General features: G+C 46.2%; 1 protein-coding gene across 1 annotated transcript; it reads left to right on the top strand.

Moving 5' to 3' along the window:
• Positions 1–357: 357 nt before the first annotated feature.
• On the top strand, positions 358–13,534 carry lmo4b (LIM domain only 4b). The gene is made up of 5 exons (XM_027021513.2): positions 358–770; positions 2,826–3,069; positions 8,888–8,984; positions 9,334–9,489; positions 12,417–13,534. The coding sequence occupies exons 2-5, from the start codon at positions 2,834–2,836 to the stop codon at positions 12,423–12,425; spliced, it is 498 nt and encodes a 165-aa protein (XP_026877314.1). The 5' UTR covers positions 358–770; positions 2,826–2,833; the 3' UTR covers positions 12,426–13,534.
• Positions 13,535–22,439: the final 8,905 nt, after the last annotated feature.

The following is a 22,439-nucleotide window of genomic DNA, read 5'->3' as shown; positions in this document are numbered from 1 at the left end:
ATTTCAGAAGGGTGTGAGGGTAAAAGTTCGCTTTGCTGCGAAATTGAGGAGCAAAGCGGAGCGCTGCACTGGGCCGGAAACAACAGTTTGAAACGAGACCGTACTCCGTTACCGGAGAGGCCGAGTTCCTCTGTGTGTGCAGGGCGTGTCGCGGGCCGGGCGCGCGGGTCCGGTCCCGTATAATAAAAAGCACGCTCGGCTGCAAACTGCGCCTCCTTCACTCCGAGCGTCCGAGCCACTCTCGCAATCTTCTGATTGGCCGGATTTGTTATTCCGCTCCAACGGAGCATGTTGCGATTGGCTGCGGCGCGGTTGACGTCATCCGGGAGGGGGTTTTTTTACTAGGTTTTTTTCTCTCGCTCCCTGTCACTGACACATGTATCGCGAGCGAACGACTAAAGGGACGCGAGCAAGAGCGCCGGAGAGCACGAGCGGACCTTCAACGGAAATGATCGAGGCCACCTTTCGCACCACGCCGAGCGAGAGCGCCGCCGGTTAGGCTACCGGAGCGAAGAGGATCGCGCCGGTGGAAATTTAATCTGCAAACTCCATTTGACTCAGCCCGTGGCTGCAGGCGGCACGAGCCCTGGTAGCGCTTGGACCTGCGCGGCGCGATCGTCCTTCTTCTGTCTGTAGCCCTAATGCAGTCACAGAGCTTTGTGGACCGTGTGCACGCATCTTTTTAATCACCAAGAGCCACATACTGTACATTTTTCGGCAGTCCTTGGGTCAGGAGGATTCAGCCATTACATTTAAACGAGACAAAAGAGGTGAGTTTGCGGGAGGGTTGTTTTTTTTTACACACACGCACAACACGCTCAACTTTAACTCGGACTTTTGCTCGTGTGGTTAGTGAGAATTGCATGAGACACATAAAGCAAATAAACCGATTTGGAAACGGTTATTTATTACACAGCATAGCCTAACCGTAGTAAGTGCGCATGCTACGAGATGTCAACTAATCAGTTCCAAGTTGGCTGAACGGACTTGGATCTCGTGTCTAATGCCATTGCACAACACACCGAGAGCTTGAATGGTTTGCTTAGCAAATGACGATTACACGTGACGACCCCGTCTAGGCGTGTGGCACCGAGCTGGCGGTAAAGCCCGACTCCCACGGAGACATCGCCCGTAGCCGGGCTTCCGACAGAGAGCTTCACGCCTCGCTCTTGCAGAGACGCTTATCGCGAGGGACGGGGCTGTTTCTCGTGGATCTCGTGCTCCCTTCGGTCTGCATTGTCGTCCGTTTTAACGTTTCTGCGAGTCCGCTCTCGTGCTTAAACGGCGTGTCCGTGCAAATTACGCGAGTTAGCCCGTTTAAGTTAAAAGCTTTGCTCACCCCTCCCCTCCCCTCCCCTCCCGCCTCGTGCAAACCTCCTGCCTCTACCCGGAATGAAACTTGACGACGGTCCGGTCTTGTTTATCCGGAGAGCCACTCCGGGGCCCGCGCTCTGCGAGCCTTCTGCGGGAGATGTAATCAGCACGAAGGTATTGCCTGTCCTCGAGAGCCTCCGCTAATGGGGTTACTGAATGCCACCCCCCCCCCCCTCTCTCTCTCTCTCTCTCTCTCTCTCTCTCTCTCTCTCTCTCTCTCTCTCTCTCTCTCTCTCTCCTCTAATTACCTTTCAACAAAGATTTGGCTTAGCGCGCCACGAAGCCTGCCTGACCAAATTGGAAAGGATTAAAAATTAAAATATATTAGTTGAAGGGTGAAACAGAAGTGCGTGCATCGAATACAGAGGTTGGGGCGCGCGGCCGCAGGAGCAACACCGAGAGTTCGTGACTTGCCGTTAAATAGCACGGATGACACGAAAGGACATTACTGTGCATGGACGATGTTTGTTTTTTCGCATGGGCTGTCAGGACCGATTCGACATTCAGAAACTAATTTCGGTCAGCGAGGGCCCTGCTAATAAAACGTCCTCGTGATTTCGCTGCAAAATCCGTTGTCTAATAACCGTAGAGAAAGCTGCTCGACTGCGTGGACTTCTGAGCGGCTCATGCAACTTTAACGACCTCTCCGTTATTTGCTTAAGCTTCATTTGCAATCACACGTAGCCCACGCGAGCTTTTTTTTTTTTTTCTTCCGAAAGAGAAAACCCCGACGCGCGTGAAGAATGGCTTGCTCGGGGTAACGCGCTATTTAAAAAGCAATTTAGGCGGCTCGACAAAAGCCCGCGCGCCTCTTTTAATTGTTCTGGCGGCCCGAATGTTATCAGTGCGCGGACATTCATCGAAGAGCCGACCTCAGCATTTAGATAAAGATCAAGGACAGATTAGTACTTCAAACGACGCTCAGACACGCACGCGCGTTCGAACGTTAACAACAAGCGTTACGTGCTCCAAATGAGCTTCTGCACGGGATCGTTTTGGAATTAAAAATAGATAAATAAATAGATAGATAGATAGATAGATAGATAGATAGATAGATAGAAATCCTTGCAGCAAACAGACGTGCCGATTTATGATGGAGAGGCAAGCTTGATTCCTGAGGACGCACATGTTAGATTACCATCTCAGAACCTCTGTAGGCAAACAAAGCATGACTGATGCGCAGAGGAGACCACTGCTTTTCGCAACTTGTTCGAGCATTGTTGCGCTGGTAGTGTTACCACCACAGGGTGAAGTCGAATAGGGAGTTCCCTCAGCACTTGCAGTTGGAAAAGTTTCCAGTGAGAGTGTGACCAGAGAAGCACATCATGTCAGCGTGTGATCACAGGAGCCTGGCTCGTGTGAGCCTGTCTGTACCGGGTTCACCTGCAGCGTAGGCAAAAATGACCCGGTGCTCCGTCACATGTTTACACGACATCTGTTTTGCGTTTCAGTGGGGACAATGGTGAACCCTGGCGGCAGTGGGCAGGCTGCACCTGTCGGGGCGGGCTCCATGCCGTGGAAGCGGTGCGCCGGCTGCGGTGGGAAGATCGCCGACCGCTTTCTGCTCTACGCCATGGACAGCTACTGGCACAGCAGGTGCTTGAAGTGTTCGTGCTGCCAGGCCCAGCTCGGCGAGATTGGCACGTCCTGCTACACCAAGAGCGGCATGATCCTCTGCAGAAACGACTACATCAGGTCTGTGTCCATGCTGGGCCTCGTGTGCGCGCGCGTGTGTAGATGTGTCGGTACTGAGGTGATCATGTGGCGTGTTCTTCTGTATGGCCACTGATGGAGATCAATAAATGTTTGTGGGTAATGTTGTGAAGTTTTACATGGACTGACAGGTTCACAGGGAAACTCACATCTGTTGTAATCTTACAGACAGAGGTACTGATGTGACCACAGTACCATTTTATTTCTCAAGTGACCGTTGCGTTGTTTTATCAGGTACTTCTGAAGTGATCCTTGTTTTGTTTTGGTTGTTTTTGGGCCGTCTGGGCACTGGGGTGGTTCGATAGCTGTTTGAAATAACGTTGGAGTGCGATGATGAGAAGGCGTGGGGTACATTACGGCGGAAGGTCCAAGGTGCTGGCCATCCCGCCAAGCCTTCCCAGCGAGAACAGGAAGTTGGCTCGTTACGTTTGGCCGCTGGGGCCCTCTCTGGACCTCTCCGGAGGAGGTGGTGCTCTGGCCTGCTGGCAGAGAGCGAGGCGTACGAGACTCTTCCTGCTGCTCCACCGCTACCGTGGTTTCTGTCGTCGAGGTGCGATGGGCGCGGCGTAGGCCTTAAGTGCTGTTTGATTTTCAAAACGCTCAAAACGCCTGGAAGAGACTGGCAGCCGGCCAAGGCTACCCTTGAGCTCGGCAGGAATGTAAAGGGGGTTTTCTTTTCCTGTCCAGTATATTTGTGAACCAGAAGGAGACGGTTTAATTAGCAAAAAGGGGCCTTTTTAAATATTTATAGAAGGCTGTCTGACACTTGGAGCAGAGGCTACATGCCCAGAGTCTCACTCACCTAATGTGAATGGCCTGATTTGACAGGCTAATCAGTCAACAGTTTGACCTCCAGAAGGGCAGGTGAAGTGCTCCCCGACCCGAGAAGTTGGTCCCGTTCGTTCGGTTTAACACTAAAGATTCATCGTTGCTGACGTGTTGATGAACTGAACGTGAGATTCCACTGAGAATAAAGCATTTGTACATTTGTACCATATTAGACTGTCACACATTGAAATTGTCCTGCTTCTTTATCTCAAACGTCCCGACTGGAAGTTTGCTCTGGAGTGTGTGAGCCTGACAGCAGCGGGATTTAATCCCCCTTGATGGGTTTTGATCCACAGGCCAGCTGCATAGAGAATGCTGTTGGCTGCAGCCTAGTCATTAGTGCTTGTTTACTTTGGCTTGGGCCTGGTCTAGATTCCTCAGTGAAGTCCTGCTCAGACGGTGATGTGGTGGCAGGTGCGTGCCCGGGCTAAACGCGAGTGGCTTCCTCCAAACGTGCAGAGTGCCTTCACTCTTTCCACCTGATCCTGGGGGCGGGGGCTTTGGGGGGGGGGGCGGGTCAAGCCCGCAGGGAGAGACGAGTGGCCGCCACCTTCCCTTTGTAACGAGCGGTCGGCTCACGCGGGCCTGTGATCTGAGGACAGATAAGAGAGGAGGGAAAACCATCTGACAGTGAGTCCACACAATTAAAAGCTTTAATTAGAGTCCCCATGCATTTCCCTTTGGTCCTGATGGGTTTTATCTAATGAGATCTAGTTCCTGGCTCCAATCCTCTCCCAGTGACGCATCCGAAATGAATGAGAGCCACATCGCAAACAAAACATTTAATTAACCAAATTGGCTTTTGAGAGAGAGAGAGAGAGAGAGAGAGAGAGAAGGGGGGATTATTGTGAAGGCCATTTCCCTCTGGTTGTTTGGGGGGGTGGGGCGTGGGCTGTATAAAGGGGCCGACTTATTTTTCTAATAGATTATTAAATTGGCCTTGCGGTGTAAATAATCAAGTTATATGACTGACTTACATTAAAACAACTGAAGCAAAATGCAGTCACCCGATTGGTTGGGACACAGGAGCAAGCTCGTGTTTCCTCTAATGCAGATGAGGTGATTGGTCTAGGATGAGGCCCACCTAATTTCAATCAGGCAGGTGCCACGGACACCCTGCACAGGCACAACTGCCTGGGCCTATTTCAAATTCAGTCACAGAGGAGAAGATACAACTTACACTTGAACTTTATTTAGTGCACACTCTACGCACTGCTAAGGCCTAGTGGCGAATTAAGCTTACAGTTCTAACCTGGTGCACGAGCCAGAATGTGGCAGTAAGTTGAAATTTTGTCGGGAGTTAGACAGATTAAAGTACGAGTCATTAGAGTCAAGGGCTGTTCCTAAGTTATTCTTAAGTTGTTTATGGCTTTAAAAATGAGGTTTTTTTTTTGTTTTTTTTTCATATCAATATGATAAACTACAAATGAAACATATAAAATGAGCAGCTACGCTTTGTGTGGAAATGTGCGGCCTCCGAAAGCGTGCCGCCGAAAACGCCATTAGGTGCTCAATTTGCGCTTTAGAGGGTCCAGATAGAGGGAGAGACTTCGTGCAGGCAGGGAGGCAGAACGTGACCCCCGAGGTTGGGCGGCTACAGAGCTGGGAACAACACTGCACTTTAATTGAATAGGCCTAGGTAATTAAATGGCACTTTTCCAATCGAATGTGCAAGGTAAATCTAATAGTTGGTTATTCAATATCACTTTGAACTCAGCCCACTCCAGCACTACGACAACACACGAGCATGCAGACTATTAAGCCAGGAAAAAAAACAAAACTGGGATCTCAGAAATTAATTAAATAGGATGCAATTTAAGGGAAACCTTTATCTTGATTTGTCATAACAGAATTAATTCAAGGCCTTCAGTCCACTTGGGACTAGATCTGTTACTCTGAATTAACCAAGTGTAATTTGGCTATGTTTATGCTCCCTCCTTTCCATTCTCTCTCTCTCTCTCTCTCTCTCTCTCTCTCTCTCTCTCTCTCTCTCTCTCTCTCTCTCTCTCTCTCTCTCTCTCTCTCTCTCTCTCTCTCTCACTCACTCAACCCCATTCTCTATCTCTTCCTCTAATGTAGCCTTGTCATTATGCAAAGCTGGGCTTAAGAATCAGACCTAGTGCTTTTAAGGTGCTTTGGCTGCTAATGTCGAGAGACATTTTTATAATGGACTGTGATGCAGAAATCATTGTTGTACCACCTTACATCACTCTGCTCAAAGCGTCCTGCTGAAGGGGCCAGCTTTTGCCAGATGGCTCTAAATTGCTCTGCTAGGTTGTAATTCACCTCACAGCCAGCATCCAATGAAATCCAGTAGACATCAGCTATGGAGTGTAGACAGCTTCCAAAAAAAAACCCAACACACACACACACACACACACACACACACACACACACACACACACACATATATATATATATATATATATATATATATATATATATGTGTGTGTGTGTGTGAGATATATATATATATATATATATATATATATATATATATATATATATATATATATATATATATATATATATATAAAATGTGTGTGTGTGTGTTTGTCTAATGAAAGACAGACATGGCAAGTACTGTCTGTTTTTATCCCTGTGCTCCAAAATGGAAAGTGTTAATAACTCAACCTTCTGTGACAAGACCATGTTTCGTTATGTGTGATTGATTGCTGTGGTGAATAGCCTGAAGGAAGAAAAAAAGAAAACCCAACAAAAGCAGAGAGAGCTGAGATTTGAAGAGAAGGGTGTGAAAACCAGCAGTGTCACTGCAATTAAAGAGTCTCCTGGCGTTAATTATACTGACCTGAGCTCTCTCCCCATCCTCTGCCCAGCAAAGGAGTTCGATGGAGAGAGAGACCATTAGGGGGCCAGAAGCAGACTGATAGCAACTTAATTGAGCACCTATCGCCTTCAGGCCTTTAAATCAAATACTATCAGGAGGCGTCCCCTGGTCAAATCATTAACCCGCTATGTATAGCGCACACTGCCAAAGAGAACGGGTGGCCTAGAGATTGTTTCTCTAAGTCTTTTCAGTTTCTCGTAAAGACATCCACACTGGGGAAATTAAAGAGACGGTAAAGAAAAAAAAAACCCTCACGAATAACGGGTATTTGTAAATAGCGAAATCCGGGCTGTGTCGTGATGGTTCGAGGGTGTGAAGGAGCTTTTCCGAGTGAACGCTGTGTTGAGTCAGATCGCTGTCTGAAGATTAGGGTAGATGTCATTTTCCAGGTGGGTCCAGTGGCAGCGTTTAAAGATATCCCTCTGACATTTTCTCTCGGCTCGTCCGTTCAATTTACGCCGTGGAAGCTGCGCTGTTGTCACAGGCCTAAAGCTAATTACTTTTGAAATTGAGTTTTGATTGAGCCTCGCCAATCGATGCCGCGGCAAAATTTGTTTCTCTCCTCTCCTGTAAGCAGCCAATCGCGAGGCGCCGCTAAAGGCTCAGCGCCGCTGTTCGAGCAGAACGCGCCGCCCCGTGCCGAGTCCACAGAGCTGGCCCCGCCACGCCACAGCGCCTCCCACTCGCACGTCCGCAGCTTCCGACGAACGAAATTAGACTCCATCATAGAGAACAAAATCATCGACTGCTCCCATTACAAAATGAATCTTCCCTTAGGCAACATTTTGTTTAAATATATATCATATCGATTTTTCATTAGCTCTTCGGAGCAGGTCGTGTTATGGAATGTGATCTCTCTAGCGTTATCCTCTCCTTGGCTACACCTCTTGCAATTCTCTCTCCTTTCCTCCCACTCCCGCTCTACGTCTTTCTTCTTCTATCCTTCTCTTTCTTCATTGCCACCTTTGCTCTCTCTCTCTCTCTCTCTCTCTCTCTCTCTCTCTCTCTCTCTCTCTCTCTCTCTCTCTCTCTCTCTCTCTCCCTCCCTCTCCCCCCTGAGCTTGTCAGATGCTGTGGTCTTATTTGATTGCATAGGAAAAGTGCAGTGATAGAGTAAACACCCAGTGAGATATGATGACAAATGGCTCGAGATCCCAGTAAATTACTTTCTGCTCAAATCGAAATTTCATTCAGTTTGTTGCTCTCTGAGATGAAGTAATCTAAATTGTGGACTCAGAAGGCAGATAGAAGGGGGAAGCCAGAGCAAGCATTTCATTATCGAGAGCCGGAGAGAGAGAGAAGGTTAGAGAGGAAAAAGATGAGCACGGAGAGAATCTAAAGTGTTGACACCATGATTGAAAAGGTTAACCCATGCACATTATATATCAGGCCCAGGTAGCCCAGGGTTCCTAATGGAAACGCGTTGGCGATGGCGTGCTCCTAATGGCAAAAGCACTATGTCTCCGCCTAGATGTACAATCAAATCCTCTTAGGTCCTGATTGCTTATGTTCCAGGTTTTTATTAAGTAGCAAAATGGGAGGGGGGACTGCACCCCACAGGTAATGCCCGGGCCAGCACCAGGGTCAAACGCTTCTGGAGCGCTGAGCGCGTTATTGGTTCAGATGGCCAGTGTTGCTAAGATTTTGTGTTTTCCAACATCAGAAAAATTTGAGATGTCATTTGTTTCTCCATGCATTTTGTGTGTGGCGCTCGCTACAGGCTCAGGACTGAAATGATTTAGGCTAAAGCTCTTTGGCGTGGTAGATTTCCTTATAAACAGCCAGTAAAACATGTCAATTTGGTGTGTGTGTGTGTGTGTGTGTGTTTGTTTGGGTGTGTGTGTTGGTGGGTGGGTGTTATGTACATTCATTCTTGTTTATTTATAGTTAAACAATACTCAGAACAACTCTGGTGTAACATTACTTGGTTGACTTATAATGGTTTTTAAAATGTCTTAATTGTTTTTAAAATGTCTTTTAATTGTTTTAATTGTTTCACTCCATCTCCTTGTCTCTCTTCCTTTGTCTCTCTGTGTTTTGCACACTTAGCTGTTGTGTTGATGAGTTTTACACCTATGTCTGTCTGCAGTGTTGCTAACTGTGTGTGTGTGCGTGCATTGGTAGGTTATTTGGAAACAGTGGAGCTTGCAGTGCTTGTGGTCAGTCCATCCCAGCCAGTGAACTGGTCATGAGGGCACAAGGAAACGTGTACCACCTCAAGGTAACAGACCTCTGATGCCATCCATGCAAATTGTTTGTTTATTCATAATAAAACCTATTTGCCTTATAATCTTTCTCTAGCTATATGATATTATATAAGACCATATTTTCTAATATATTAAACAATAACAAAAATAATGATTAAAAATCACGTCTGTATGTGTGTGTTCACACACATTTACCTAAAGTATCTTGCTTCATTTTAAACTTTTTAAAACACTTCCTCAACTTGTTTAGTTATTCATGCATAAGTGTCTGTGTGAGTGAGAGGGAGAGAGAAGCATTGGATTATGGACAGATGCATTGGATTCTGGGTAATGGAGTCTTTTTCCCCCTCCTCCCTATGGCAGTGTTTCACATGTTCCACATGCCGGAACAGGCTGGTCCCTGGAGACAGGTTCCACTACATCAATGGCAGCTTGTTCTGTGAACACGACCGACCCACAGCACTCATTAACGGCCATTTGAGTTCACTGCAGACGAACCCACTACTGCCCGATCAGAAGGTGGGAGAATCGCCCCTTCCTGCCTTCCTGAGACACTCACAACCTCACGAACAGCGCACATGCAGAAGGAGCCACACAGGCCTAAATTCACTACGTCTCCATTCGCTGCACATGTTTGCTACATATAGAAACCGATACAGGCTTTGTTCACACTGTCGTTTGTGCGCGAGCCGTTAGCTTAGCAATTACATTTACCCACACTCGCAAGTAACTACAAGTCTCACGGCTACAAAGGCAGGATGACACAGGAGGCGTGACAGCAGCCCGATTGCTTTTTAAAGGGGAAAAAATGACAGCAGGTCCAAAAGCACTTTAACTTCCTCCCCAGAAGCCCCCAGGCCCAAGGTCAGGCCTGGAAGACGAGCGCAATTCAGGCTGGCTGAGAGCTAATTTGTCACAATTAATGTCAGCCCTCTAAAATGAGCACGCTGCTAACGCAAGCTTGGTGTTGCTTAAGAGAGAGACGGACGAGAGCTGGCGGAAGCTCCCGACATAATTCTGCCGTCTCAGTATTTCATACTGATTACGTATTGATGACATTGATTCATTTATGCTTTGCCGCAAAACCCGCAATAGATATTAAATCTTATTGACCAAAGGCAAATTTTAATTTTGCACAGCAGATAGATTTTTCCATCATTTCTGATGACACAGGTTTGAATTTTTAGTGTTCACAGATGCCAATCAGCAGATCTGCACTTATTGCCTTGTGGTCAAAATATCATCTGGTCTTTCCCAAGTACTTCAGGTAGCCTAATTTTTGTACTGCACTCATAAAGGGAATGCTGAGGAACAGAAGACTTGTGTAACTTGCTGAGGTGTTTTCCACAGCATTAACGCCAGTATAATTTTCCATGTTCATGTACAGGTTTGGTTATTTGATCTCACCCCCACTACAGCATGAACTCAAAGTGAGCCGTTTGAGGATATTTACCTCCTCCGCCAGAGTATAGGGCCCGGGCCCCCAACGCCAGAGTATAGCACCCAGGTCACCATTACAAGAGTATAGTACACAGGTCACCAGTATCAGAGTACAGCAAGTGTGTGTGTGTGTGTGTGTGTGTGTGTGTGTGTGTGTGTGTGTGTGTGTGTGTGTGTGTGTGTGTGTATTTCATAAGAGAGAAGAGCAGAGTAGAACAGACGAGAAACTGAGAACAGGGGAAGTATCAGAAATGAGAGCAAAGGAGAGCTGAGAAAAATAAGATGCAAAAACAAGAGGGGAGAGAAGAGGAGAAATGAGAGGGAGAGAGAGGGAGAGAGGGAGGAGGAGAGAGAGAGAGAGAGAGGGTTCCATTAGGCTCAGTACTCCGTCACGAGCCTTTTAAGAGCTCGTCCCTTCCACAAATCAGCACTAAGAGCTCCTTGCGTTTCAAATTGAAAGCCTTTGCATTATCTAGCTTAATTCTAACTGTCTGTTTAAGCCCTCTGTTCCGCACCCCCTCCCCGCTCTCGTTCCACGGCTGCCTTGCTAAATATGAGGCCTCATCGCTTATTTATGTGCCGACATCAATTGTAGTGAAAACAGCTGAATTATTAATGTTAAAACGCAATCTGAATATTGGCCGTGCTGCTTTAATTATAGCGGAGGGAAAATTCTTAAATACACACAGACGCCTCTCCACTCTCACCAGAGCAAAATAAGAAAGAACTCCAAGTGTTCTCAGCAGATGCTGGAGACGACTGATGCTTTCCTCAGCACTTGGTATAGAGAGCTATTATGGGCAAATGCACCAGACTGCATGCTACTACAGCACACACCCGGTGTCGTGCAGAAGACCCTGCTCTGCCTTCAGCCTGGATCTGAGCCAACCAGCCTGGCTCCTCCAAACACACAGGATTGAGGTGTGAAACCTACGTTGGGGTGGGGGTTTGTGCGGCTGAGCAGCCCGACACGTGCTTGCTGTGGCGGATATGAGGTCCTGTCTGGCTGGGGTTGTTTTTATTATGTGTGATTTCATGGTGACATAATTGGTGTTGTCCGTGTCGGAGGCTCCGGACATTTGATGCTCATTTATTAAGTAGCTTCCCAGCTTCTCCCTAATCTCTTTGTTCAGGACAGACAAATTACCTTTCTCATGCTGAGGCTGGACCTGGGGGAGACGAACCTTCTCAGCCTCCCTCTCCATAATTAGCCCCCGAAAGCAGGGGGGTTTGCAATTACTAATAGACTGAAACCCTGCTAGTAACTTCAAGAAAGAAGAAAGAGAAGCAAATTTCCCCCTAGAATGTTTAAAACAAAAAAGAAAGTGCGAAAGATGGGAAGCGAGAGAGAGAGAGAGAGAGAGAGAAGTTGCTTCCCACCGTGGAAGCAGAACGAGGCTGTTTATACGAGGGTAGATTCGCCCCTGTTGATCTGCGATGCAGAAGCGCGGTACCCTGGGGGCTGTGCCGAAGCATTGTGCACACCCAGAAAAAAAGAGACCAACTTCATAAAATGGGCTTTACTGTTAATGCGGAGGAAATAGGACAGCAGATGGTCTCCAAAACCTCGGTGATCAATAAATGAAGCAGTGCTGGCAGCGCCAGCACCTCCTTCATTAGACACAGAAATCTTTTCAGCAGCTATTCTGGAGTACATTGGACGTTACTGCTGTTTTTAGGATGCTGCTCGTGCTATGTTTTAGCACGTGCTAGCTTTGCTGTGCCTTGGCCTGTTCTTACCTAGCATCGCCAAACACACATACACATGCAGGCTAAGAAACACGTACCATTTCACCTAAAATGACATGCAACCGAAGCTAGCTTATTTCTCATAAATTAGCGAGTTGCCGTTGCTTAAACTAGAACAGAGTTTGGCGGACTGATGTGTAATTTTCCCTGTCTGCACACACTGCCCTACTTTACAGTGATGTTTGCTCTGTTTTGGATTTGTCCAACATGATTTTTTGCTCTCTCCGTTTCTGTGTGTCTCTCTCTCTCTCTCTCAGGTGTGTTAGGAGGGAGGCGTTGCTAACAGCGGGACGTGTGCCTTCATTTCAGCCTTCGCTCATTGTCACTGCAGACTTCTCTGTCCTGACCACCGCCACACCCCCACACCCCTCCCTCTCTTCCCACCAATATCCCAGAGTTCCTCTGCAACACACGTGCCCCCTGCCCCACCCCAGAAACCCTCGTCACAGGTGGAATAACAGCGCTGGTGCGCTTCCGGTGGAAAACTGAGGACTCCGTGGACTAGTTGACTTCCAGGAGACTGCTCGGACCCTGAGGGACTCAAAGACATAACGAGAAAGAAAGTAAAACTCAAGAGAGAGACCAAGCAAAAGGACATTTCGGGTAAGAGAATGAAAGGGAGAGTAAGACAAATTAAGCTAATTAGCTGCGGCGTTTTGAATTTGTGGGATAATTAATAGGAGCGAAACAGACAATGCATTTCTCCTCTTTATTATTTTCTCTTTGCTTCCTTATCGATTCTCTTTTCTTCGCAACATGGTGTCTCCTCTTTCTATATTTTAAATGTTGTAAAGGGAATGTGTTTCATTTTGGGTGATATAAACATCAAAAAGACTGGGTTGGAAGAAAAAAGTATCCGTAGCTTTTTTGTGCAAATCAAATCATGAACACTCTCGGCGTATTTGTAAAATGATCATGTATGTATGCATGTAAATGTTTTTTGTCCCAATGTGGCTACCGTACACTCTACACCTGACAACAGCTAACCCCATCCCTTCTTATCTGAACCCAAAACCACAGCACCAAACAAAAAAGATCATCGCTGTCAACTTATAAATGCTGAATGAGAGAGAAATCTATTTGTGATATTTTCAGAGACATTTGCTCCAGTATGGTGTATTTAATTAATAAAAAAATAAGATTAAAAGGCACTTCTTTTTCCTATCCTATCCAGTTTTTGTTGTTTCTTTTTTTAAACTTTGTTTTGTTTTTTGTTATTAATGTTTGTTTTTTATTTTTTGGTTTGGGGTACCAAATAATACAAAATCTAGCATTTGATTGTAAAGTTATATCATAAAAAGCTTCATACCCATTGGTTGAAATGTTTAAAGCAGTGTGTAGTCTTGTATTGTTTTATAAATCGCCTTTGTCAAAAGAAGTGGTGCGGATTTGGTATTGTACGAATGAAAAATGCATATCCATACTATGAACTTCTTAATGTTCTTAATCTGTGATCTGTCGAGATATAGATTACCTGTGGTATCAAAAAGAACACTCCACGCATTAATTTTTTCCATTAGAAGACCCAAGTGCTTTGTGTTATCACAGCAATTTATCTCATCTGGTCCCAAAGAGTTTCTCTCGAGAAAAGGGTTCATTAGCAAAACTGTGCTTTTTCATTAACCTTTCTGAATGTAGTGCCATCGTCCACCATCTATCTGCCCCTCCATTGTGTCCCTGCATCTTTCTTTGCAGTGATTATGAAGGCGGATGATGGGGTGGCTAATTGAAAACGGATAAACATGTATCCTTGGGCCTCTTTTCAAAGCGGCGCACTATTCATCGCTACGAATGCAGGGGAAAATCTCCCTTTGAAGATTCAATTACTGCAGAGAGGGGCAGAAGGTGTTTCCGTGCAGCCTGAATGGACTATTTACCGAACAAATCGCTATTGGAAACCGTCGCTCGACCTAATGGGTATGAAGGGGTCTGATTAGCATACCCAGAAAGCCAGGATGGATCCGCCTCGGTCATTAGGCAGGTGGACCTTAACGACACATGGACTGAACATGTCGGCCGTATGCTTTGCAAATTTCGTCAAAACCTTAGGATGTGCCATCGTGCATTACCCAAGATTCTTGTCTGGAGTTCTGATTTGATAATCGGAGTTGGAAACATTTTCATAAAAAGGTTCTCTTGAGAACATTGGATTGCTCTGCCCTTAATCAGGCGTTTCAATTTGCTACAGAAACACTTAACAGTTGAATTTTCCATTCTTTGAGAAATTTGCTAATTTTCACCTATTTCTACGGTCCTCTTTAAGGTCCGCACATCATGTGGCCTAGTGGTTAACACTCCTGTGGGTTTTACATGTTGGTGGCTGTCCTGCTGCGTTCCTTTTAATGAATGTTTTCTGACAAAAACCCACCGATGGATGAGATCAAGCAGTGCTTTGCAGAATTTAGCCGTGGGAGGAAGGAAAGACCACGATACGGTGTGTACGTCGGCCTGGCGGAAGGACGTCCCCTTTAAAGTCTTCACTCCGGCAGGGGGGTGGGGCGTAACGGGTGAAGTTTTTAACAGTCTGCCTTGGTAGAAACAGCATGAGGAATTTAAATCAGTTTTAACACAAACCCTGCTGCCTAAGTGCAGTTTGGTCTAGCTGTGAAACTCAAGCACTGGACTGGCCCAGACTAGAGTGTGCTGTCTTGTGCTCAGCACAAAGTTCCAGTTGTCCTACTTAAAGTGTCCTGTTTAATTATTGTTTTGTACCATGTGTTCATGTGTGATGGATACGGCACTGATCTACAAAGTACAACAAAACAACAACAATCAATCAAAAAAACAGGTGATTGTCGTCACACAAGACTGTTCTATGTTTACATTTATTTTGGTTGGACAAAACCTTAAAGGCTAAAGTGACCTGAAAATGAGAAATTTGAAAATTAATTTTTACATCTATTATATTTATTAAACTAATACACTTAAGTTTGCAGAGACAAGGGTAATCGTGTTTGACATGATGCTAATGATAACACAAGAAAGGAATTCAATCTTTATAAAAAGGAAATTAATTATATATTTCACTACACTTAAAAAAAACCCTCAAAATAATTAGTCATTATTAAATCTTTCATTTAATTCTTGTTCTGTGTGTTTTATTCTTGATGGCACAAGGCACAACCTCATAATACAACACGAAAATTCACCCTGGAAAACCCTTTAAAAAAAAAAAATCCCTTTTCCCAAAACTGGGCTAATGTGTAATGCCTGTGACGTGTGGCATTGCAGTCATTAATGTTCTCTACACATAGCCAAACTCAAATGCTAAAGAGACACTAAAGGTAGCGTTTGAAAATGTCACTCATGCACTCATAACCCATATTTCACATCTGGCTTTGAAGTGGCACAAAGGAAGCAGAGCTAATGGAGCCCAGTCTAATGGAGGCCAAACAAACAGCTCCTCTGCTCGGAGGCAAATGACGCTCCCATTCTGCAGAGTGGTCGCCGTGCGTGGTGGTAGGTGTGAGCGCAGGGGGCAGAGGGTCATTGTCTGGTCAGCGCTGTGGGCGCTAATACCTTCAGTGCACATTTTATTATTTTTATCCTTTTAAGATTTCGGTCGCCTTGTTTCTGCTTGGAATGTATCATATTTAAATCACTTAGAAATTTTGAGACAGGCAGAGAGAGAGAGAGAGAGAGAGAGAGAGAGAGACAGAGAGAGAGAGAGCGAGAGAGAGAGAGAGAGAGAGAGAAGAGACTGGCTTCTGGAAACAGCTGTTACAATGCCATGGCATGCTTGGGCCTGCTGCTCTTTTGTACAGGCCCTCGCCTGTTCACAGGACAGATGTGGAGAGAGCACGTAGTTTGAGCTGTGGCTGTGCTTCAGCATCAAATGGTTCCACTGCACCGGTGTTGCCAGAATGGGCATCGCGTGGGCGTTTTAGTGCCGTACTCTCCCTGCACACACAAGGGCCAGCAGGGCTTGCTTTCATCTTTAATCCTTTAATATATGCGTAGGACGTCTACTGTTTCTTTGTTTGCTGTTGTAACTCTGCATATTCCTTTAGGATCAATAAAATATCTGCATATCTGTCTGTCTGTCTGGGTCTATATGTCTGTCTGGCCCATCTGTTTATATGTCTGGATGGGAGTAATTCTGAAAGTGTGATCTTCATTTTCTTTTGAGCCTAAGACGACAACAGGGGGGGAAAATATTTTAAAATGTTAATCTTAAAGATGATAATCTGATTATCTGTATTACAAATAGCAGCATTCATTTTAGATTGTTTTGGATAATTGGCAATGAATACCAAACAAGACAATGGCTAAAGTCAAAGAAATAAAGGATGGAATTTTTTTTGTTTTTCTTTTCTGGCTGTTTGGTCAGGTGGTGAGGGGGCTGTGTAAATGTGTGAGAGTGGGTGTAAACCCTGTGCACTTAGCTTGTCATTACGTAGGTCGACATTTCATCACTATCAATGAGCTCATCATCCAGGAATGTGGCATGTTGCGAAGCCGTTTCTGAGATGATCTTTAAGAGAGCCGTGGCTCTGCTGTGGCAGGCGTGCCAGCAGACGCACCACCAGGCCTTGTGGGGGTTTTTTTCCTGCCATATATACACAAGAAGGAGATTTGTGCCTTTAAGAAACGGAGCGTGCCCGTATGTATTCAGTTTGTGTGCTGTTTAAAACTGTTGGCTAATCAGGAAACGCAGACTGTCCATGTTGGAGGGTGACGCTCTGAGATTTACTGCTGAGACAAGTCCTAAAACAGAATCCATGTTTAAAAAACCACCAGGAAAAGTGAAATGCTGGAAGAGTGTTATTCCTGACAGCTGGATTCCGAGTCTCTTGTTACTCAAAGTGCATCGGAGGCCTTCAAAGGAGTTGTGTAAATATGGCCCATAATCCTCTTCTCCCCAGTCACTATCAAAACTGGGGCTCTTTGCGAATGGTACATGCGTTTACCATTACACCCCCCCCCCCCCCCCCCCCCCCCCCGAGTGCCGCTCGGTGCCCGCCGTCATTAGCACTGACACAGTCAGCTGGCCGCACTAATATGGTATGTGCTCCTAAAACACCGTCTGTAGAGTACAGCCTTCCCCCCTTAGCCATGCTTACGTTATACACATTAATAATTAATCCCAAGACTCATCCAAACCAGAACCTCTGCCTCCTCTGACAATGTCAGAGGGGCGTCAGAACCCTCAGCACGGTGGGGGGGTGAAGGAGTGTACTTCATTTGCACCAAGGTCAGCTGACGATCGAGGGCGCGACCCCTCGTGAGCACTCTTCCTGTTGCATCCTCGTGCCAGTAAGCTGGCCCAGGAAAACCGAGAAGGCCTTTATCTCACCATTACGGTGTGAAATCTGGTTAGTAATTGTTCTGTTTCAACAGCCTTTCTGTGGCATGTGCAAACAACTTAAAATAGCACCTGGGCGGAGGTGCTCAGTTACTTAGCACGGTGTTCGATAACATGAAGAGGGACATGCAAATATTGGTAGGGCAATTAAGGCCAGTCTTGTTTGCCCCAAAGTAGAGACGTAACCCAATCCTGGCCATTATGAGCGTGCTCAGAACGCAGTTGCGAGCAGCGCCGGAGAGTCATGGCTCACTTTTCGCAAACGGCCATCTTCACCATCGTGCAAATGCACTTGTAATGTGATGAGATTGAAAGCACCACCCATTTCTCTCTCTCTCTCTCTCTCTCTCTCTCTCCCTCTCTCTCTCTCTTTGGTTCCCCTCACTCCTGCTCTCCCCGGGGACTTACAATGGACTTCTGGAAAGGAGGCGTTTACGGGATACTTCTTTTATTTTTTTCACCAAACAAAAAGGAGAAGACTTACCCCCATTAGTAACTCTACTCCCATTTACTCTGAGTTCACCTGGGTAGAAGCTAACTGCACATACACACACACACACACACACACACACACACACACAAGCACCAGGCTGGGTTTTATCTTCCTAAGTGCAAAAGCATTTAACCAAAACGTTAATGGTGTCATTTAAAATAACTCTCTGGCCTCATGCATCTGTTTCCATTAGTAAACACTGCTGCTCATAAAAGTTGTAAAATTAACATTACAGGTTTTCTTTAGGGTAAGACAAAAAATGCACACACACAAACCTCTTCACAAAGTCACTCCAAATCAATGTTAGGAGCATAAAAATCGTTTTAGTTTTTTTTTTTTTTTTTTGTCTTTTTTCTTGCCAAAGGTCAAACAGATTGCTCACTGCTGACAGCATGTATAGGTGCACTCTTAGAGATCTGTTCAACTCTCTTTCTTCTTACCACCTCAGGAGGGCATTGATATAAAAAAAAAAAGAAGAAGTACCCAATCCATACCCAGGCCTGATGCATTTATTTCTAGTGGTAGGTTGTCTAAGATAGGGATCTTTAAAAAAGAATTTCTAAGCCTCTTCCCCGTTTCGGGGCATTCACTGAGGGAACGCAGTAACAATAATAATCCATTAAGCCATCCGCGGCTCACGACAACAGCACATACCTCTCCTGTTAAGTGCTGGGTTATCCACGCACTCGCTGGGAGCACTGAATGAACACACTCCCACAGAGAGGCCAAAGACGTGGAATAGGTTGACTAGGAAAAGCGCTCAAAAAGTTACAGTCAAAAGATCTAAAAGGATCCAACCCCCACAACCTAGCTCACCTTAGGATTGCTCAGAGTCTTTTTATAATATTTTTCATTTGAATGGTAATCAGAGATGTCGGAATGCTATATGAACATTTAAAGTTAAAAATAGCCTCGCATGTTTAGTGGATTCGGTTCAGGAGGCATGCTGTTGGGGGGTGGGGGGGTTGAATGTGTGATTAGTCAGAGCCACTGAAACCCTGGGCTTAGATGGCCAGTCTGGAGACCTTGGCAGCAGGGCTGGCAAACAGTACATTTACTCAGGATCACCCCATCAGCTGCCACCCGCTGGCCTCGGTGCACCCAGGAAATTAGGACATCATGCAACTACGAGAAACACATGACAGCTGAGTAGCTCGGGACAGCCGCTCCAACTGGAAAGGGAGTGGTTGGGGCGAATTAGCCGGCATGCGGGTCCTATATTAAACGCCTCCTGTGTTCCGAGGTGTTTGGGAAAAGAAGCGTGATTTGTGGAAAGCGCTTGCGTAACCGGGAGAGACTCGAGCGCGAGCGAGTGGAAATGCGGCGCTAATGCCGGCACGACAGTGTTCAGGGCACAGGCTGTTCTCACGGAGCCGGACGAAGGGTGGGAGAAGGCCAGAGCCCCTGAGCTGGGGGCTCAGCGCTCTAGAAGAACAGCAAAAGGTCACCAAATGCTTTCATTAATCAGCCAAAGCAGGGCGAGACGTGCAGAGGAGAGCTCATTAAACAAATCTGCAGATCTCTTTCCTGGTGCTGGAAGAAGCACACGAAGAGAAAGACAAGCCACCAATTTTCCACTGTTTGATTTTTAGAGATCTGCTTAATGATATAAGTAGTGAATAATGTAACATCAGTCTCTGGGTGGATTTATCATATCCTTTGTGGATTTTGACTGAGCAATCGTGCATTTTTAAAAATGTATTTATTTATTTTTGTGGAAAAGTTCAAAATGAACAGGAAGAGAAATCTATACAGCTGAAAGTATGCATGGCCGTGAATGCTCTGATACAACTATAAAAAGGTAGGGAAAAAAAGACATTAAAACATAAAAACAAGCCAATGATCTTCTGTGTTGTGTAAGATAGCGTTTTATCCAAAGTCTTGTTCTCAAAAAACAAAACGAGAACCAAAAGGAAAGAAATAAAGACCAGAAGAGTTATCTCATTACATATTAATAAAGTGTTTGAAATCAGCTCTTTAAGGCGCTCTCTTTATTTCAAGCACTGTTACAGGGAGAATGTGTTGGCAATGACTAATGTTTCACATTGTTAAATATATCTATTAATGATTTTTCCGGGAGGCTTTGAAGTCGGGAGCATTAGAGAGCTGTAAATCACAAAGTTGCCTGCTGTCTGCCTGAGATCCCCTTATCTGAGCAATTACATGCAGAGAGAAGGATCTGCTTAGGATCTATCTGTTCAGTCTCAGCCCCCCCCCCCACACACACACAAAAACTTTAGTTGCCATGACTTACACTCATTTCTCATTTTACTTTAGCTGTCATGAGTTACACTCATACCAGAGCTTGACCCTGCCTGAATTCTTTAACCCTTAATGGTTTTCCCCCGCGATTAGTGACATGGGAGTTCATCGTGTACCGGCACCTCTGACGCCGATTGGCTAAAACGCACTTTGCGTGCACTTGTCCCCGTAAGAGGAGGCATGGGAGTCCTGTTCTCAGCTCGCCTGTACGGCTGCTGGAAGCTGCCTGAGAATCGACAGTCATGCACCAGGTCCTCTAACTGCCCCGCTAAGTGCTAAAGTGTTTGGGGCATGTCCGCACAGGGCAGAAGTCAGGTGTCAAGGGGCAGAGGGCAGGGGCCAGGGATGATGACTTTGGCCTAAAACCCTCCCCCCCCGTTCCTGCAGTGATGAAGAAGAGAAAAAAAAAAAACTAACGTTACTGACATTAAAAATGTTTACCAAGGAACAGAGCCTGCAGGGCAGACACTATGTACACTTTCAAGCGACAGAGCAAGATAATCTCGTCTTTCTTCATTTGTAAAGTTCTTACGGGGTAAACAATTTCTAAGTACATTCTTGGACAGATGGGCTTGCCTACTCTTTACAGTCTTATCGTAGCCTGATTGTCAGTGTGTATTAGCCAGTGCTTTTAATTCTGTGGGACGGGCCTGTGTCTGATGGATGGGGTCTGGAGCGCATGCTAAAGGTAGAATATGCCATTAGGCAGAAAACAGGGCCTTAACCAATGACCCCCTCTTCCTGTCGTTCCACTGACCTTTACGTATAATTAAACAAGAAGTCCACGCAGCTCAAAATGGGAATCAGAGAGCTTTCACATTTCACTTTTCACCTCACTGCTGGACTCCAGATATTTCGCTGCCTGTGTGAGCTGGGCTCTCGCGCTGAGTATTTGTGCGGCTGGATGGCAGAGGCCCATAACCAGATGATTTGGAAGCCATAATGCGGTTCCTGCGTCGCGGTGGGGGTGCGGACTATGCAGGGGAGGGTGGAGTTTCTCATGGCGGCGGTAGGCCGTGGGCCCTCCATCCTAATGAGCGTGGTCATAAATAAATGCGTGGCTCTGATTAGCCGCCGTGCCGTGGAGGAGCTGGCTCTGCTGCCGGGAGATCAGGAGGAAGATGAGGAGGGGATTTAGTGAGCGGCCCAGGACGGGGGCTACATGCCTGGGTCTCTGCGGCGAAGCGGGCCCTCGGCAGAGGGAGATGGCCTTTGAGCAGATGCCACTCCTGGTGTCAACTAGCTGGGGCCTCGGCGATGGCCTTCTGTCAGTTAATCTATTAAGCCCTGTCTCAACGGGGCGTTCAGGGTACAGTGAGAGCAGGCCAAGACTTGAAGCTGCTTCAAAACTGGGATTAGCATGGATGGGTGTCATAAAGGCTCCTTCTAGAGGACCTCATCACGAAGAAGACAGATAGTGGGCTTTATTATAAAAGGAAACTTCAGTGTAAACCTGTGCGGGTAATACATGCAAGCCATATGCTGTCCTATATATGCTTATTTTTGTCTGTGTGTCAAATATATCCAGGCGGGCTCATCTGTAAATGTAGCTAAAAGTTAGAACCTTTAATAATAGCTAAGATTAATGAGGGTCAGATTTGTAACTGTTCAATCCACAATTTATAGTCCATGCCTGACCCGAGCCTGCCGAACTAGAGCTCGGCTTACGCAGAATTACAGGAGGAATCAGGGAGAAATATATTAGCAGCAGGCCTACTTCAGCAATTGTGCCAGCTGGTGGAAGGCAGACCAAGGCAGGTCACCTGGCACTGAAGGTCACCTCTTCTAGATAAAATGATGAAGTGCTCGCCCTTTAATCAAATGAGACACGACACATACTTCCCATGCCTCATGGCAACTGGCTTTATTTACCAACCAAATGACCAGTTGGTTTAATTTAATGGGCCAATAGGATTATACGCAGAAACAAATTACCTAAGTGGACCTACTCTGGATACCAAAATTTTTAACAATGATGGAGGCCATGGACATGCCGGGATGTGTTATTTCGTTATGCCCCTGTGGCCCGGCATCTGTCAGCGTACGGACGGGACGCTGTGTGTGTCGCCGGTGTATGAAGACCCACAGCTGCTGCACTTGAGCTGGCTTAGAGGGACCCCCCCCCCCCCCGACCCTCAGGACAACACAGCACCAGGACACTACAGCCTCAGGACAACACAGCACCAGGACACTACAGAGCATCAGACAATACAGCAAGAG

This window comes from Electrophorus electricus, chromosome 3, assembly GCF_013358815.1.
Source record: "Electrophorus electricus isolate fEleEle1 chromosome 3, fEleEle1.pri, whole genome shotgun sequence".
Classification (NCBI taxonomy): Eukaryota; Metazoa; Chordata; class Actinopteri; order Gymnotiformes; family Gymnotidae; genus Electrophorus; species Electrophorus electricus.
Note: the sequence above shows the minus strand (reverse complement) of the source record. Positions and strands in the feature narration are given on the sequence as shown.

Coding starts and splice junctions, on each gene's coding strand:
- lmo4b (XM_027021513.2), top strand. CDS start 2,834: ATGGTGAACCCTGGCGGCAGTGGGCAGGCTGCACCTGTCGGGGCGGGC. Junction 3,070..8,887: donor TGCAGAAACGACTACATCAG/GTCTGTGTCCAT, acceptor GTGCATTGGTAG/GTTATTTGGAAACAGTGGAG. Junction 8,985..9,333: donor GAAACGTGTACCACCTCAAG/GTAACAGACCTC, acceptor TCCCTATGGCAG/TGTTTCACATGTTCCACATG.